Here is a 16,407-nt window from a genome sequence, read left to right as displayed (position 1 = left end):
AATATAAATTTATGAAGCAAAAAAATACAAACAAAAAAACATATGAATATATATATATTTATTTTTAAATAAATAAATAAATTAAAACCCACACTATGTATCAATATTTATTTGAGCTGTCCAATAAAATAGCTGACTATTTAAGTAAGTCTACTACTACTACTACTACTACTTAACTTAACAGTTAGTTAAAACAGTTTAGTTAATCGTATCGTATGCATATCCCAGATCTAGATTCAACCGCAAGCAAATTATACTTTTCCATAGTTTTAACTTCTCGTATGTATAGAAAGGTAAGTAATTCAGTTTTCCACTTCTCTTGGCTTATCCCAACAAATTTACCCAATGCTTAAGTAACGCTATCAATTATAATAATATTAGTCTTACAAATATCCATCTAATTCTATTACTGTTTTTCGTTTCCAACATTCAAATCCTTGAGCACCTCGGGACGAATACTCAGCCCAAATCACAGAGTCCTCTCTAAAACCTATTCTCGATGTTTAGGTAAGTTTATTTCCACCTACCTCATGCCTGTATTTGATTGATATAAATGGATGCAATAAAATCAAATCGTATTTGAGCAAGAAAATCTGTGTATTATTATTGATGTTGTTGCTATTGCAACGAACATGTTGGGAGCCAACAAGTTGGATTCCGATCTCAATCCGAATCGACCCCCCAACTATAATCGCTAGCGAACACTGTGGTTAAAGAATAGTCTTTCGTCGGCTGTCGTCGCGATTGGATCGTAATTCAGGAATACAAAAGAAACATTATTTTGTAAGTATTTTAATGAACAATTTATGGACTACCTGTTCCGCTCTATAACAAATGCTGAAGGAAATACGAGAGAGTGAAATATTTGCGTATTCGACAAAATATATATTCTGATATTTGATATTCAAGTTCAATAATCCGCGAAATGAAAGTTAATTGAACTCAATTCTCCAGTTGGTATCGCCAATTAATTTGCACAATTTGTGAACATTTCAAATTCTTTGATTGCAAACTGACAACAAGAGTGTCATATTGTTTGACAAGGTTATGGATAGGAGAACCAGAAGTGTCATCATCATCATCAACAAAGTGCAGTTCCGTGAATTAAATGTTACACTTTAGAAAAGTTCAGCTAGAAATAGTATCGCATGAAAGTAGACGGAAGTTATTAAAAATTAAAATTCTTGAAAATTTCTGTTTAAATTCGGAATTTAACAATCTGTTTTCAAAGTTCTCGAACTTTAAAGTTGTCGGAAGTTTTTAAAAATGAATAAAACCCACATCAGTTTTAAATTTCCTGAAGATTTCTGCTTAAATGCTGAACTTAACAATCTGTTTTCAAAGTTTCCGAACTTGAAAGTCGTTGGAACCTTTTAAAAACAAATAGAACACATTTGATTTTAAAATTCCTGAAGATTTCTGTTTAAATTCTGAACATAATTATCTGTTTTCATAGCTCCCAAACACTTTGATTCAATATATCTTTTTGGCTAGACTTTTTGGCGCTGTGTAGTTTTCGATTACAATGAAAATGTAGGCTTGCTCTCGCCAATGCAAACATAACATATGTATATGTATCTGTATCTAAGGCTATATGCGATGCATCACGTCATTCTTTGTCGGCAGCTCGATATAATTAAACTGCAAGAGCGAGTGAGATGAGAGAATTCTTCCATAAACATACAGCATCAACTGCAACAGAGAAATATTCCAGGAACTTGTTGCAATGTACTCAGCGAACTGAATTCATACTTTTATATATGTATATATAATGTGGTATAGGAACTGATGTGCCAGTTTCAGATTTGAGAGTACATAAAATGTGGCGATTAAGCAAACCTCGACATCGTCGTCTTGCGAAGAGTCCCCAAAACGGAAACTCAGGCGACAGATAAGCTCTAGACTGACCGAGCGAGCGATCCATGCTTTGGCGATAGCTACACATTTAGTTCGAGTTCGTTGTGCAATGAACTATGAGCACGTATGTAGTATATAGATTCTATATACTATTGGTGACAACTTGTGCTGATTAAAATGAGGCTGAATATTAGCCCATATTTTTAGTTTTTACCCCAGCATTAAGGTCAAGCTTAATCAGTCCGACATAAATGTGTGTTCACCTAAATATGTAACACATGTGTATAATTTATATACTTATATATATAGTTCTGACTTCAGTCATCTTTCATATTCTCTCTGTCTTTGATTCACAAACCAAATTTCATATTATTTACTCGTAAACTAGAGAACATGTGTTCGACATGCCTCAAACTGAAAAAAGATAGAAATCTCTGCTTGGTGTGGACCAAAATCAACGCAAATATTTCTTTAGAACGGAAATTTTAAATGAAATATGAATTAGCAATTCAATTGCTTAAAATGTTTCCTTAAAATTTAATGAAATTTTCTAATTAGAAAGGTTATTGACCCTTAGTTATTTTGAGAGAGAGAGAGTAATGAAATGTCAATTGGTTTTCATACAATTCGAAAATTCCCGAGCAAAAGTCAAGGAAATTTCTTTAGAACGGAAATTTGAAATGAAATATGAGTTAGTAATCCAATTGCTTTAAATTTTTTCATTAAATGCAATATAATTGGCGAATTAGAAAGTTCAATAACCCTTAGTTATAAATGAATATCATACAATTCGAAAATCCCCGATTAAGCATTAAGGAAATTTGGTTAGTGTTTGAAAAATTTCCATTTAAGTAGAAAATATTAAGAATGCATTTAAAATTGGTCCTTTACTTATGTTTTTCATTATACTCCTTGAGAAAATTCTTATTATTTCTGTAACTCCATATACATATGTTCATATAACTTTAGATGATGTCAGTAAAACGATATTACTTCATATTTTCCAATAGACGTTTTGAGAACTAGCAAGAGTTTACAAAAATGAATTCAAATCTGTACAGTAAGCATTCGCTTTAGTCAACTATGACTGTACATGTTTAGCATTTTTATATTTATACATATTTTCCAATATATGTATGTTTTCAAAACTCTTGCCAAAAGAAATTCCTATAGATACAAGCAAGCATTCGCTTTAAGCAACTAAGACTGTACATATTTAGCCTCAAAGTCAAAAACCCATTTCTTTGGGGTGTGTTTTTACGATCTTAAGATCTCTCAGTACGTTGCTATCTAATGTAGCATTTGGTTCATCCCAATCTTCACTGCGGCAGCTTCTGCTTTGCCTATGCTAACAATAAGTGAGCATTGTTTACTTCGCATTTCGCCACTTCCTGTGAAGTGACCTTTTGAACTCGATAACACACTGCACTCACACACTCTTGCATATGTGGTGTACCACCCTGTAAAGGGGGTTGCTTTACAGTTACAGCCTGAGAGAGCCGTTAATCCTTGTACAGTTCCGTCCCGTAAAAGCGAAGAAGCTTGCCAAGAAATTTGAAAATTGAGCGCGCAAATGAAATGAAGGCCGCTCTTAATCGCTGCCCCAGTTGACCCCCAAAATACATATTTGGAGATTAGCAAATGTGGAATTTTAGACTGAATACAAATCTTGACTCTGTTTCAGTTGTGAGTTAAATACAAAGCAAGATGCGTTCCATTTGGCTGCTGCTCTGTTTGGGGCTGCTGGCGATAGCATCGCAAGTGCGTGCTGAGGAGGATTTGGATATCCTGTCGGACATTGATCTAGAAAACATTGAGGAGTTCGACGACAATGACGAGGCATTCCTGCAGCTGCTCGAACAGAAGGCTAAGGTATGTAAATATCATCAGGGAATGAAAAAACTAACATGGTAGTGGATTATTTTTAGAATTTTAACATCTTCCTCAGCGATAATGTTTAATGCTTAGTAGTTTCCTAAAATTTGTTTGGATATTTCCTCAACGATAATTTTTAATTCTTAATAGTTCCCAAAACTTCAAAGATAAGTTTAATTTTTAATAGTTTCCCAAAATTTGATATTGCAATGTTTGAATTTGGATTTTTCCTGAACAATAATGTTTAATTCTTAGTAGTTCCCCAAACTTGAAAGATAATGTTTACTTCTTAGTAGTTTCCTAAAATTTGGATCATTTAAAATTAAAAATCAAACCAACTATAATGATTACCTAAATTTTTCTAATTTCTATAATAAATAAGGATATTAAATGAAAAACAAATACAAATTTAAAAGAGAATAGGCTTTATATAATTTTCGATGAGGGAAGCTTTTAAGATCGAAATCCTAAAGAAAATGATATTAGGCAAATTCAATTTGTTCTGGAAAATGATCAAAAATATCAATATTTCCTAAAAATTCCACTCAAAACATTAAATCAAAAAGAAATAAAAATCTAAAAATGAAAAGGCTTTTAATATTATTAAATAACAGAAAATAATGCATTCTCGTTAAAAAGAGCTTTGAAGATCGTAATCAAAGTTGAAATGATTGAAGCCTATTTCGTTTTTCTACAAAAAATGAACAAAATTATCATTATCTCCTAGCTATTCTTTAACATTCTACGGCTTAGAACATTTAAAACATTAAATGAAAAAGAATTACAGATCTTAAAATGAAAATTCTCTAAATATTATTAAATTACATGAAATAAATTGTTATCGTTGAGGAAAGCTTTTAAGATCGTAATCAAAGTTTATGATGATTTTATCGTAAATGATTTTCCTACAAAATATAAACAAAATTATTGTATTATCCTAACTATTCAATCGCTTAGAACCAAGATCTGGAGCGCGAGAACGAGCTGGCCCAGAAGCTGGCTGATGTGCAGCACAACATCTTGAACCCGGTGGTCGAGATCGATCCCTGCGAGACGATGCACTGCGGAGCTGGTCGCATCTGCCAGATGAACAAGGACAAACCCGAGTGCATCTGCATTCCCGAGTGCCCCGAGGAGCAGGACGAGCGTCGTCTCGTTTGCACCAACAAGAACGAGACCTGGCCCTCCGATTGTGCCGTCTATCAGCAGCGTTGCTGGTGCGACATCAAGGCACCTGGTTGCCTCAACCCAGAGAATGCGCATTTGCACATCGATTACTATGGCACCTGCCACGAGTCGCGTGTCTGCGATGGCGAGGATCTCAAGGACTTCCCCCGTCGCATGCGTGATTGGCTGTTCAACGTGATGCGTGATCTTGCAGAGCGTGATGAGCTGACCGATCACTACATGCAAATGGAGCTGGAGGCGGAGACAAACAACACACGTCGTTGGTCCAATGCTGCCGTCTGGAAGTGGTGTGATCTGGATGGCGACACCGATCGCTCAGTGTCCACTCACGAACTGTTTCCCATCCGTGCTCCCCTCGTCAGCCTGGAGCATTGCATTGCCCCCTTCCTGAAGTCTTGTGACTCGAACAACGATCATCGCATCACATTGATCGAGTGGGGCGCTTGCTTGGAACTCGATGCCGATGATCTTTATGAACGTTGCGACGATGTCCAGAAGGCTGTGCCGCATCTTTTGGGTTAAGATCGAATCGGATCGGAGATGATCTTCTGCCTTGAATGTTTTCAATAATACTTATGCATATTGTCGTGTAATTTTACTATTTTTTGCGCACAAACGTTTATTTCAACAATTTTGTCTAATAAATTGTCCAATAACAATTTGGGGCATTCGTTTTCTTTTCGTTTTGTGTTCTTTTCTTTTTATTTAAAGATTTTTTTTTTATTAAATGTATTTGTGTAATTTACTTTGCTCTAAATTAAGTTTCGCTTTCATTTTTTAGGCTTATTCTCTTTTGTTTTGTTTGTTTGTTGGTTTTTTTGTTTTCTTCTTTTAACATTGCATTTTACGAGACAATTAAGTTTACAATTGTGTATGTTGTTGTGGTTGTGTGTGAGTGAGTGTTGAGTTGAGTGTTTGTCTGCTAGTCGACAGCTAGGAGGGAGGGGAGAGAGGAGAGGGAAAAGCCATCGAAGTCGGCCCTTTTGGTTTTCTTTTTATATTTACTGAAGTATTCTTGTAATTGTAAGCTTACAAGGCGTCGTGGTTGGTTTTGTTGAAATATATATTTTTAAACATAGATGAAAAACTGTAATTCCGAAATGATTAGAAAAGTAGAAGAGAAGGTGGAAATTAGTTTAATAAGCCTGCGACAGAATGACGTTGCCCTTTCGCTGGGGATCCTGCACGGACTCCTCTTTCTTGCCAATAAGCGACTTGTGTATGTGCGGAATGACACCGCCTCCAGCAATGGTTGCCTTGATCAAACTGTCCAGTTCCTCGTCTCCACGAATGGCGAGCTGCAAATGACGCGGCGTGATACGTTTCACTTTCAGATCTTTCGATGCGTTGCCTGCCAACTCCAACACCTGTAATAATAAAGAAAATATTGTGTGAGTAACCATACTTTGATGTGACTAAGGAAGTCAATAAGGTAAAGATGATGTTTTTCAATAAAGATCGATATAGTTTATGTAAACTATATAACAAATACTTTCTTAAAGCCAATCAAATTCAAATCGACTATTTTGATAAGGCAACCATGAAAACTAATCTTAATTATTATTATTATTATTAACTGATATATTTTTAAAATTTGTAGACTATTGTTCTTTTATATTAAAAAAAAAATTAACATCAGCTAATCGTTAAGCTTGAAAATGTTATGAAAATTCAAATAATAAATTAATATAGAGATTGTATACTACAATTATGACTGGAATCAAGAAAAATAATCCTTAATTTTAAGTTTAGTAATATTTAAAATTATATTTTGTTGAATATTCTAATAGAATCTTTTATTTAATTCGAAATAAAATAACTCAAAAAGTTAAAACAACGCAAGAAATTGAAATTGTAACTGACGGCTTCCAATTGGAAATGTAATGGCTTTCCAATAGGCTGCTGGAACGGCTTGTAAACAATAAGCCGTTACGCGGCGCATAACGTTAAATGTGGCGGGAAAAGAGATTTGCTTCTATTGCTTACCTCGGCAGTCAAGTATTCCAAGATGGCTGCAGAGTAAACGGCAGCGGTGGCACCAACACGTCCATGCGACGTGGTGCGGCTTTTTAGATGGCGATGGATACGGCCAACGGGAAACTGCACATGAATCAAAATAAAAATCGCATTAGATAAAAATTTCATCATGTCTTGTTTATGTTTTGCTACCCCCAACTTAACATCAACACCAATACCAACACACACACACACAATGAGCGGGCAAAATTTATTTCCCAACTCGCTCTCTTCTCACACACAAACACACCCTGTTTACAATGTGTACTGTATGTGTGTGTGTGCTGGGTAAAAAAGGCGCCAAAAATGTATTTGGTACAGACAACAACAAATAACTCACCTGAAGACCCGCGCGCGCCGAACGTGAAACTGCCTTCGCCTTGGCTTTACCAGAATCTTTGCCTGCTTTGCCACCAGCCTGCACAGAGAATGAGTAAAAATTGACAATTAGAATTACTAAACACAACAAAACATCACACACACTCTAAAAACGACGAAATGAATCGACAAAATGGTGGCGGCAAAATTCACTTTGGACACTGCACAGAGCTTTGAGGTTAAGCCTGAACAATTTTTGCCGCTGCTACTTTAGATTTTTCCTTATTTGAAAAATCAGAGTGTTCACGGCGCTACGTCGTCCATGCATGGACGACACAGGCATTAATATTTTAGGTCGCAACCAATGCGAGCGAGGCACGCGCAATAAAACTACATACAATCAACATACAGTATGTCAGTCAAAGCAGCTTGCGTTGCGCCGCAGTCGCGAACAACACTTTTTCTTTTTTTGTTGTAATTACCATTTTGATATTTAATCGATTTTTTCCTTAGTAGATAATTGCGTGTAGAAAAATGCACAAGGCACGGTCGTTGTTTTTTGTGTTTTATGTGCGTGGAATGATTGTAATAACTAAATCGAAACTTGGTGGCCCTTTTGGGATATTAAAAAACGCGTCTGCACTGTAGTATAATTTTTACACGAATAATGAGACGCCGTCAGAGCTGCGTGACCGTTAGCTGTATGTGCAAAATGTACTATTTTACGAAGTAAAATATACCAGTTTCACAGTATGTATAGGCGCCAGCATTTGAACAGTACTTTTATTCGGTCTTTTTCTTATAAATTTAATGATTATCTCTGTGATTTAACTATGCACAATATGTTACATTTCTTTAAGAATTTTTTGAAATGGTTATATGACACAGAACTCAGAGTTTAACATAAAATAAATGTTATGTATTTTGCATACCAAAAAGTATATACTGCATGGTCAGATCCATTCACCTGTGAACGTTTTAGGCCATCTGACTATTTTGGTTATCGGAAATTATCGATAGCAGCAATTTCCTTCTATTCTGTATCCCTAGCAGCCAAAACAAGCAGATTGATTAATTTATTGTTAACAAAGTGCCGAAAACAGCATTACAATGAGTTCGGGCGCCATACGCACGCCTGTTTCGCAAATCATACATAACAAGGATGACCAAGATGCCGAGGAAGAGCCCAAAAAGAAGTCACGTGAGGACTGGCGCAAAGCCAAGGAGTTGGAAGAGGCACGAAAGGCAGGAACTGCGCCTGCCGCTGTTGACGAGGAGGGTCGCGACATCAATCCGCACATTCCCCAATACATATCGAATGCACCCTGGTACTACGGCTCCCAGGGACCCACACTGAAGCATCAGCGTCCACAGCACGAGGATGAACGCGGCCAGCTGGACAATAGAGCGCCCAAGGGCTTGGACACCACGCGGCTGGTGACCAAGTTTCGCAAAGGAGCCTGCGAGAATTGTGGCGCCATGACACACAAGCGCAAGGATTGCTTGGAGCGCCCACGCAAAGTGCAGGCCAAGTACGCGGAGTCCATTGTGGTGCACGACGAGCACATTGTGTCGGATGCTTCTATAAACTACGACGAGAAACGCGATCGCTGGAGTTCCTACGATCCGGCGAATCATCGAGAGATTATTGAGGAATATGAAAAAGTGGAGGAGGCCAAGCGACAGCTAAAGGCGGAGAAACTCAAGAATGGTAAGTGAAACGTTATTGAAAAAGGCAACCAAAATATTTATATTTAATGTGCTAAATTTGCAGATCCCGATGCGGAGATTTCTGATGAGGAAGGCAACGAGGATAAGTATGTAGATGAGGTTGACATGCCTGGTACCAAAGTGGACTCCAAACAGCGTATTACGGTGCGAAACTTGCGCATTCGCGAGGATACAGCGAAATATCTACGAAACTTGGATCCTAACTCAGCATACTATGATCCCAAGACACGCTCTATGAGGGACAATCCCAATCCTGCAGTTCCAGCTGAAGAGTAAGTGCAAAGGCTTCAATTAAATACACTATTAACATTTGTAATTCAATTTCTAGAGCGGAATTTGCTGGCGAGAACTTTGTGCGCTTTTCTGGAGACACCACAGCACAGGCAACCGCACAATTGTTTGCCTGGGAGGCACACGGCAAAGGCGTCGATGTGCATCTTTTGGCCGAACCGACAAAGCTGGAGCTGCTGCAGAAGGAGTATGAGCAGAAGAAGGAACAGTTCAAGTCAAGCGTAAGTAGAATAGTTTATTTCTTTGACAATATATTTAATCATCTTCATTTTGCAGACCAAGACAGACATTGTGGAAAAGTATGGCGGCGAGGAGCATCTGCAGGTGCCTTCGAAGTCACTGCTGCTCGCCCAGACCGAGGAGTATGTGGAGTATTCGCGCAGCGGTAAAGTCATCAAGGGCATTGAGAAACCCAAGGCACGCAGCATCTACGAAGAGGATGTGTACATCAATAACCATACGACTATTTGGGGTAGCTACTGGAATGCTGGTCGCTGGGGCTACAAGTGTTGCAAGAGCTTCATTAAGAACTCCTACTGCGTGGGCATGCAGGAACCCGAAGGCTACTCAGAAGGTACAATGAATCCACCTGCAGCTGTCGCCAATCCTGATGCATTGGCAAGAGTGCAAGCGGAAGAGCAGCAGACGGAGAAGGCAGCAGTTGAATCAGAAGTCGACTCAGCACCCAGTTCAGAATCTTCAGAGGAAGAAGAGGAAGTCGTGCAGGAGAGCAAAAAGTCCAAGAAAAAGTCAAAGAAGCGTGAGAAGAAAAAGAAGGCCAAGGAGCAGCGCAAGAACAAAAAGAAGCACAAAGAGGCTAAAGAAAAGGAAAGAGAGGTGGCGAAATCAAGTCGCTCCTCTAAGCCCGTGTCTGAGGAGTTGGACGACAGGAAGCGACCGTACAACAGCATGTATGATGTCAAAGCGCCCACCGAGGATGAGATCGAGGAGTGGAAAAAGAAACGAACGCGCACCGAAGATCCTATGCTGCAATTTCTTTAGTCTAATCCTATAATGTAGCTCAATATCAGAGTTACATAGCATTGAATAAGTTTATAATTCGGTTTATTTAATTTTATATGAATTGCTTTGCTTAATTCATTTAATTATTTCACTAATATATTTGTAATAAATCATATAGTACTTATATTATTGTACATAGATTTATATAGTGGAAAATATATATACATATATCTAGAAACCGATACCATATGCGATATTTCTTTAAAATTGCTAGGCAGATTTTAGATTTATTCAAAAAGTCCAAAAAGTGGCAATTTAATTTGTCAAATCGAGCAGAAATTACAAATGCCTAAAAGTATGCAATATAAATTTCACGTGCACTGCAAGCCAAAAACACTCAAATCGAGAAACTCACTCACTCGAAAGAGAACTTCACTCAAAACGAATTCTGCTTTAATGCAATTTTGCAGCGTGCTGAAATTTCTGTTCGCCTGGTAGTTCAACTGGCAACTAGGGGTCTTTTCGGCCGTTGCAGCGGCTGCCAGTCGAGTGGGTGGGTGGGTGAATGTTGTCTGTATGTGTGTGCGTGTGTGTGTGTATGTGCGACGTATGGATGTGTGTGTGCATGCATGTAAGGTTTGTATGAATATGTGCGGCTTGCGGAGCTCGAATTTCATATGGATTTCTTGCTAAAATACCAGGCAAACAGAAATGAGCAGAAAGCAGCTGTATTTGTAAATTTAATTTGAGATTCGACCGTTGCAGCTTTTGACATTTCAAGCATTTTAAATAAAAAGACCATTTAAATTGGTTTGTAATTTGTGTATTTCTTAAACAATTGCATATTGCTCGTAAAGTAGTTCGCGAATCTTGTAGTAATCCTCGGAGATGCAGCCCTCCATGGCCACCTTGCCGGCATCAACTCGTCGCAGCGCCAACGTGCCATTGCAGCACCAGAGAACGCCGCCGGAGAACTCCGAGTTGATGTTGTTGCGCATGAGAACCTGCTTAAAGTCGGACAACTTGAGTTCATTGATCAGTACCGAGTTGTGCACTGGAATCTCGTCCACCTCGAGTGTCTCCAGTGTCAGAGTTTTGCCCTCTTGTACAGCAACATCCTGTTCAACGGTGACCTCAGATTGATTGGGCGCATCGATGGCTTGGAGACGCATGCCAAGGCGACCATCGATCCAGGCCACCTCGGCATCTTTGCCCTTCTGGAACTGCAGCTGCGAGACGAGGCCTTCGGTCAGGCGCACTTGGTAAATGTGAATTTCGGTGGTCACATCGATGATCTCGCCCTTTTGGGGCGCAAAGACACGAGCACCCACATTCTGCTCACAGTGCTTGGCAACCACTTGAGTGCCTTCGGCGGTGCCATGCACCACGATAACGCGACGCGGGCGCAGCTGTGATAGAATCTTGAGCATCGATTCGCCATCGGAACGTCCCTCGAAATCGATGCGTTGAATTTGTGCATTGACCTCGATGGTTTTGCGTTGACTTATCAGCTTGGTGGGCTTCTCCAGCAGCTGCACATCGTTGTCCACGTTGCCATTCGTTTGCTGCTCCACATGTGGTTCCTCCTTCTTGACATTCTCCTTGTTCTGCTCGTCGGCATTCGCATAATCGTAGCCAGCGTCCACAATGCGATAGTCATCCAGATTGATCACCTCGCCATAGTCATCGTATTTGATCTTCTCCTCGTGATAGGGAAACATTACATGATGCCTTTTATTCGACTTGAAGAAGCCAGAATGATGGCGACCCTCGGCACGCACTACAATGTCATGTTTGCCCGTGATGACACTCATCTCAATGTCATCCTCGGATTCTGAACTGCTTTCCTCCTCCACCTCGGGCTTGACTATGAGTGGATTAAGTTTCTCGCCCTGCGTGCGCAGATATTCGTCCAGCTCATTGCCCTCCAGCTCAACGCGTCGCCGTACATCCAATTCCAATTGTCTGCCAGGCGTGTAGTTCTCTACCAACTCCATGGCCAGCGAACCCGGCCCAGTTCTTGTGGTGAATATAATGCTATTGTTGGGATTGCCAGCCCACTGAATGAAGAGGTCCCTGGTGAAGCCGCTCTCCAGGTCAGGCGTGCTGGCTAAGACCACCTTTGGTCCCGCTGGCAGTTTGTAGATGTCCGCAAGAGTGTGACAGAGACTAATGTGCTTAAACTGGAAGGGATTGTTGCGTGCGCCTTCAAAGGCTTTGGTCAGTTTGTCGCTCATCCACTCAATCTGCGACTTGGCAAACTCAATCACATTGTAGCTGACATTGTTCAGCAGCGCTAAGGAGTAAGCCATCAGTCCTGACTCCTTGTTCTTCCACAGCTGGTCCAGCATATGTGCCAGCTCCAGGACACGACCCGCCGTATCCACCGCAATAAGTACGTTGCCATTGTTGCGCACCGTCTGCAGAATGTTGGTCATTAGTTTCTCGTCGCGTGCTCGACGACGCGCCTGCTGATATTGTGCGTTGTAGGCATCGGTGATGAGAAGCGATGGACGCTGTAGTCGATCCAGTTCACAGCAGCTGAGATGTCGCTCCTTCTTGTGATTGAAGTCAATGGCATAGACAATATCCTCCTCGCCGACCTTAACTATCTTCCAGATAGTGCCGCCAATCATGTGACCAGCATTTAGTGGAGTTATAGAGATGCCGTATCCTTTGCCCTTGAGTGAAACCGTTTGATTGTACTTGAGCTGTGTAATCTTCTCGAACGCGGTGTCCACATCATCCAGCGAAAACAAGTCAAACTCGTACATGTTAAAGTGTGACATGTATAGATCGTACATGAACATTTGTCCCATCTTGAACACCGGTATCGTGGCATAGATGGGACAATTGAGTCCCAGCTTACCCACGAGATACGGCAAAGCGCCCAGATGATAGGCATCCGGATGGGAGAGTAGAACGGCATCAAGAGTGTGCACTTGTCTGCCAAAGAGCACGTTAATGCATTTGCTTTATTGTCATGGCAGCACTTACCTTTTCAATTCTTTGATAAAGTTCGGATCGAATTTCTCGTCCCAGCCGCAATCCAACAATATTCGCACGTCGTCGATTTGTAGAATGTAGCAGGGCGGCGACTCGTCCATTGCACCCGAGATGGTGTGCAGCTTAATAATAGATGTCATTTTGAAGGTATTTTGAGAGAAATTGCAGGAAAAGTCCAATACATTTGCTTATTTTGTTAATAAACAAATGAAATGAGCTGCGAGCATCAGCCGGTAATCCACGATGAATCGAAGTACGCGATATTCATAGAGGTGTAACGAATACGATTAATCGAGTAATGGCCGAATCACGCATCGCTTCCAGCTAATCGATTGAAAATTTAATAATGAGCGATGTATCGATTGCTCAACTATTCATATTGCACTAATCGATCAGCTAAATTGTTCCCGCTACTAACAAGTTGCTAATTCAAAAGATCTAAATCTTTGTATGTAAATAATATATTTTTGGTAGTTTACAGTCTTGGAGCTCTTCTTAAGTATTTGCCTGTTATGATAGATCAGCGATACCATTGCGAAAAGTCATGTCAATATCGTCAAATTCTTCCAGTCGGCGGTGGTTTTTGCGCCGCACTTGAATACGATGATAAACTGCTTGGGTGCGTTTTATAGGTCGCATAACAACCAGGCAATAAACTATCACGGTGACTACAATGACACCAAATAATACTAAGACAATAGCAACAGCTAGATCTGCCTTCCTGGCAGGCGGGCGATTGTAAACAACTGTTTTATTCGCCGCTCCCTTCGCACAATAGTCCGCTTCTGTGGTATCGAAGCCACCTGGTCGCCATTCGGGATTCTGATGATATCCTTGCCAGCAGACACATTGCAAATGGGCGTTTACTCTGGTGCAAATGGCGTTATCCGGGCACTCCATGAGAACGGTGCAGTTTTTGACTGTGAAGAGATACAAAGTAGTTTAATTACGATTACATCCGATGCTCTACTTTAACTAACAGTTTAAATTGTCATCTTCCTGGGCGTTTAATCCAAATATATAACCACTGCATAGGGCTATGTAAGCAATATAAATGAATGCCTTGCACATTTCGCTTGATCAAATACAAATATCAGTGGCATAGGTGCAAACAGTTTAACGTCCAACGAGTGACTGTCGCGATCTGAGCTAAGCGTTCTATCTTATCGATAATTGTGTGTGTATTATCTTGTCACATACATATGTATATTTGCTACTTTACATATGATGCAGTGCTAATAGTATTTATGGTTATATATGTACATATTTGATTTGCATACAAGAATTCCATGTACATATGTATGTATGTTTAGTTTAAGATTGTTGCAGTCAATTAGTATACAAGTGTTGGGGCAATTAACATTGTTGTGTGCAAAAACTTTTCCCCAGTCTTATCAATCAATCAGCTTATAATGACTTTTGTGGTATCTTATCGCATTGTATATTCGTGTATTTATAATAGAAAATAAAATAATCAATAGCCAAATATTGCTTAGTATGCTCTGGGACTTTGAAGCAAAAGCAGTTCTTCCTTTTTTTAATTAACAATGTAAGTTATTGTACGTGTCTGAATATATTATTATTGTATTGACAATTGTACAACACAATGTTTACTAAAGATAATGTAAATGAGTTTTGAAGCTGCTTATCGATATGGCAGCAACCACATTTGCATAATATCGATAGCTGGATATCGGACAACACAGCAGTTCGCTCGATAAGAACGCGAACCAAACCGTGCTTGTTGGGTTGGCTGTGCAAAAGAATTTCCACATATAATATTTACTTAATTGTCAATAGCAATGAGGCATCGCGTTTCAATTGCTTTAATTACATATTTAAATCGTGAATAATGTTAATTAGGCTGTGCCAACATAACTTTCACATATTCGACCTGCTTGTTTTCAGCGCTGCCATAACGCTTATAGTCTACATTTCGCTACCTCAACGATTTGCACTACGCTATGACTACATTCCCCAGGAGCACTTCGAGGAGTCGCTGCTGGCGGCGACCACACCCAACATCTCCGCCTCGCAACTGGCACCCGACTGCAGCTACAAGGAGGTGATTGCCGACAGCCGCTTTGTCTACGATGCCTTCCATCGCGAGAAGATTCATCGTGGCGAGGAAATCCGATTGGGTGGCGAATATCAACCGGAGGATTGCCGCCCACGCTTCAGCACAGCCATCATAGTGCCGTATCGGGATCGACAGGAGCAGCTAGCGGCGTTTCTCAGCTACATGCACAACTATCTGCGAATGCAGTTCATCCATTATCGAATCTTTGTGGTGGAGCAAAGCGATCGAAAGCCCTTCAACAGAGCCATGCTCTTCAACATTGGCGCTAAGGTGGCAGCTAGCTATGACTATCCTTGCTTAATACTGCATGATGTGGACTTGATGCCACTGAATTCCGGCCAGATCTATGCGTGCTCCAAGCTGCCGCGCCACATGAGCTCCGCACTCGACAGTTGGCGCTTCCATTTGCCATATCGAACGCTCTTTGGTGGCGTCGTGGCCATGAGTATGTCACAGTACAACATGGTTAATGGCATGTCCAATTTATATCACGGCTGGGGCGGCGAGGATGATGATCTGTATGAGCGCCTGAAAGTGCTTGGCGTGGATATTTGTCGCTTCGATCCGGCGTACAGTGAATACACAATGCTGAAGCACAAACAGGAGACTCCCAATGAGAATCGCTTGGCACTGCTGCGAGCTGCTTCGCTGCGCATGCACTCCGATGGTCTCAACTCACTTGTCTACAAGGAAGTCGAGCGCAGGATGCACAGCCTCTTTACGCACATTCTGGTGGAGACTTAGGAAAAGGAGTACAAGACACACACACACACACTCAAAGATACAACTTGCCTTCAGCTTTGCGACACTGGAACAATTTGTTAATTAGCTTTTAGTGACAACTTAATACTTAAAGAAATATATATCTCGTAAACATATAGAATGAAATGAATGTCAACCAAAAGAAAAAAACGATAAAATACAAACAGCACTGTTATAGCATAATGCATATTTTAAATTTGTTGTAGGTTTTTTTTGATTATGCTTAATTGTAATAGCAGATGATAATGAATTATAATTGAATAAACGATGTATAACAACAAATGGCTTTAAATGTTTTCGATTATATAGGTATTGTAGTT

At 40.1% G+C, this 16,407-nt stretch overlaps 6 protein-coding genes across 6 annotated transcripts; 3 read left to right on the top strand and 3 right to left on the bottom strand.

The window, feature by feature from the left end:
• The first annotated feature begins 685 nt into the window (after positions 1-685).
• Positions 686-5,594, top strand: LOC117575790 (SPARC). The gene is made up of 3 exons (XM_034260166.2): positions 686-783; positions 3,542-3,729; positions 4,690-5,594. The coding sequence occupies exons 2-3, from the start codon at positions 3,565-3,567 to the stop codon at positions 5,440-5,442; spliced, it is 918 nt and encodes a 305-aa protein (XP_034116057.1). The 5' UTR covers positions 686-783; positions 3,542-3,564; the 3' UTR covers positions 5,443-5,594.
• A 67-nt stretch (positions 5,595-5,661) lies between these two features.
• LOC117575791 (histone H2A.v) lies at positions 5,662-7,936 on the bottom strand. The gene is made up of 4 exons (XM_034260167.2): positions 7,737-7,936; positions 7,277-7,354; positions 6,907-7,020; positions 5,662-6,287 (listed from the first exon to the last, which is right to left on the bottom strand). Exons 1-4 carry the CDS (start codon positions 7,737-7,739, stop codon positions 6,057-6,059), a joined length of 426 nt encoding a protein of 141 aa, XP_034116058.1. The 5' UTR covers positions 7,740-7,936; the 3' UTR covers positions 5,662-6,056.
• A 292-nt stretch (positions 7,937-8,228) lies between these two features.
• LOC117575787 (pre-mRNA-splicing factor Slu7) lies at positions 8,229-10,380 on the top strand. The gene is made up of 4 exons (XM_034260161.2): positions 8,229-8,965; positions 9,029-9,257; positions 9,314-9,497; positions 9,553-10,380. The coding sequence occupies exons 1-4, from the start codon at positions 8,365-8,367 to the stop codon at positions 10,276-10,278; spliced, it is 1,740 nt and encodes a 579-aa protein (XP_034116052.1). The 5' UTR covers positions 8,229-8,364; the 3' UTR covers positions 10,279-10,380.
• Positions 10,381-11,045: 665 nt separating this feature from the next.
• LOC117573813 (probable cleavage and polyadenylation specificity factor subunit 2) lies at positions 11,046-13,491 on the bottom strand. The gene is made up of 2 exons (XM_034257231.2): positions 13,237-13,491; positions 11,046-13,185 (listed from the first exon to the last, which is right to left on the bottom strand). The coding sequence occupies exons 1-2, from the start codon at positions 13,383-13,385 to the stop codon at positions 11,070-11,072; spliced, it is 2,265 nt and encodes a 754-aa protein (XP_034113122.1). The 5' UTR covers positions 13,386-13,491; the 3' UTR covers positions 11,046-11,069.
• Positions 13,492-13,680: 189 nt separating this feature from the next.
• LOC117573816 (uncharacterized) lies at positions 13,681-14,395 on the bottom strand. Its single transcript, XM_034257233.2, has 2 exons — positions 14,226-14,395; positions 13,681-14,165 (listed from the first exon to the last, which is right to left on the bottom strand). Exons 1-2 carry the CDS (start codon positions 14,314-14,316, stop codon positions 13,756-13,758), a joined length of 501 nt encoding a protein of 166 aa, XP_034113124.1. The 5' UTR covers positions 14,317-14,395; the 3' UTR covers positions 13,681-13,755.
• Positions 14,396-14,957: 562 nt separating this feature from the next.
• On the top strand, positions 14,958-16,369 carry LOC117573815 (beta-1,4-galactosyltransferase 1). Its single transcript, XM_034257232.2, has one exon. The coding sequence runs from the start codon at positions 15,098-15,100 to the stop codon at positions 16,067-16,069; it is 972 nt and encodes a 323-aa protein (XP_034113123.1). The 5' UTR covers positions 14,958-15,097; the 3' UTR covers positions 16,070-16,369.
• The last annotated feature ends 38 nt before the right edge of the window (positions 16,370-16,407 follow it).

Source organism: Drosophila albomicans, chromosome 2R, assembly GCF_009650485.2.
Source record: "Drosophila albomicans strain 15112-1751.03 chromosome 2R, ASM965048v2, whole genome shotgun sequence".
NCBI lineage: Eukaryota > Metazoa > Arthropoda > Insecta > Diptera > Drosophilidae > Drosophila > Drosophila albomicans.
The sequence above is the reverse complement of the archived record's forward strand: the minus strand, read 5'-3'. Positions and strand labels throughout refer to the sequence as shown.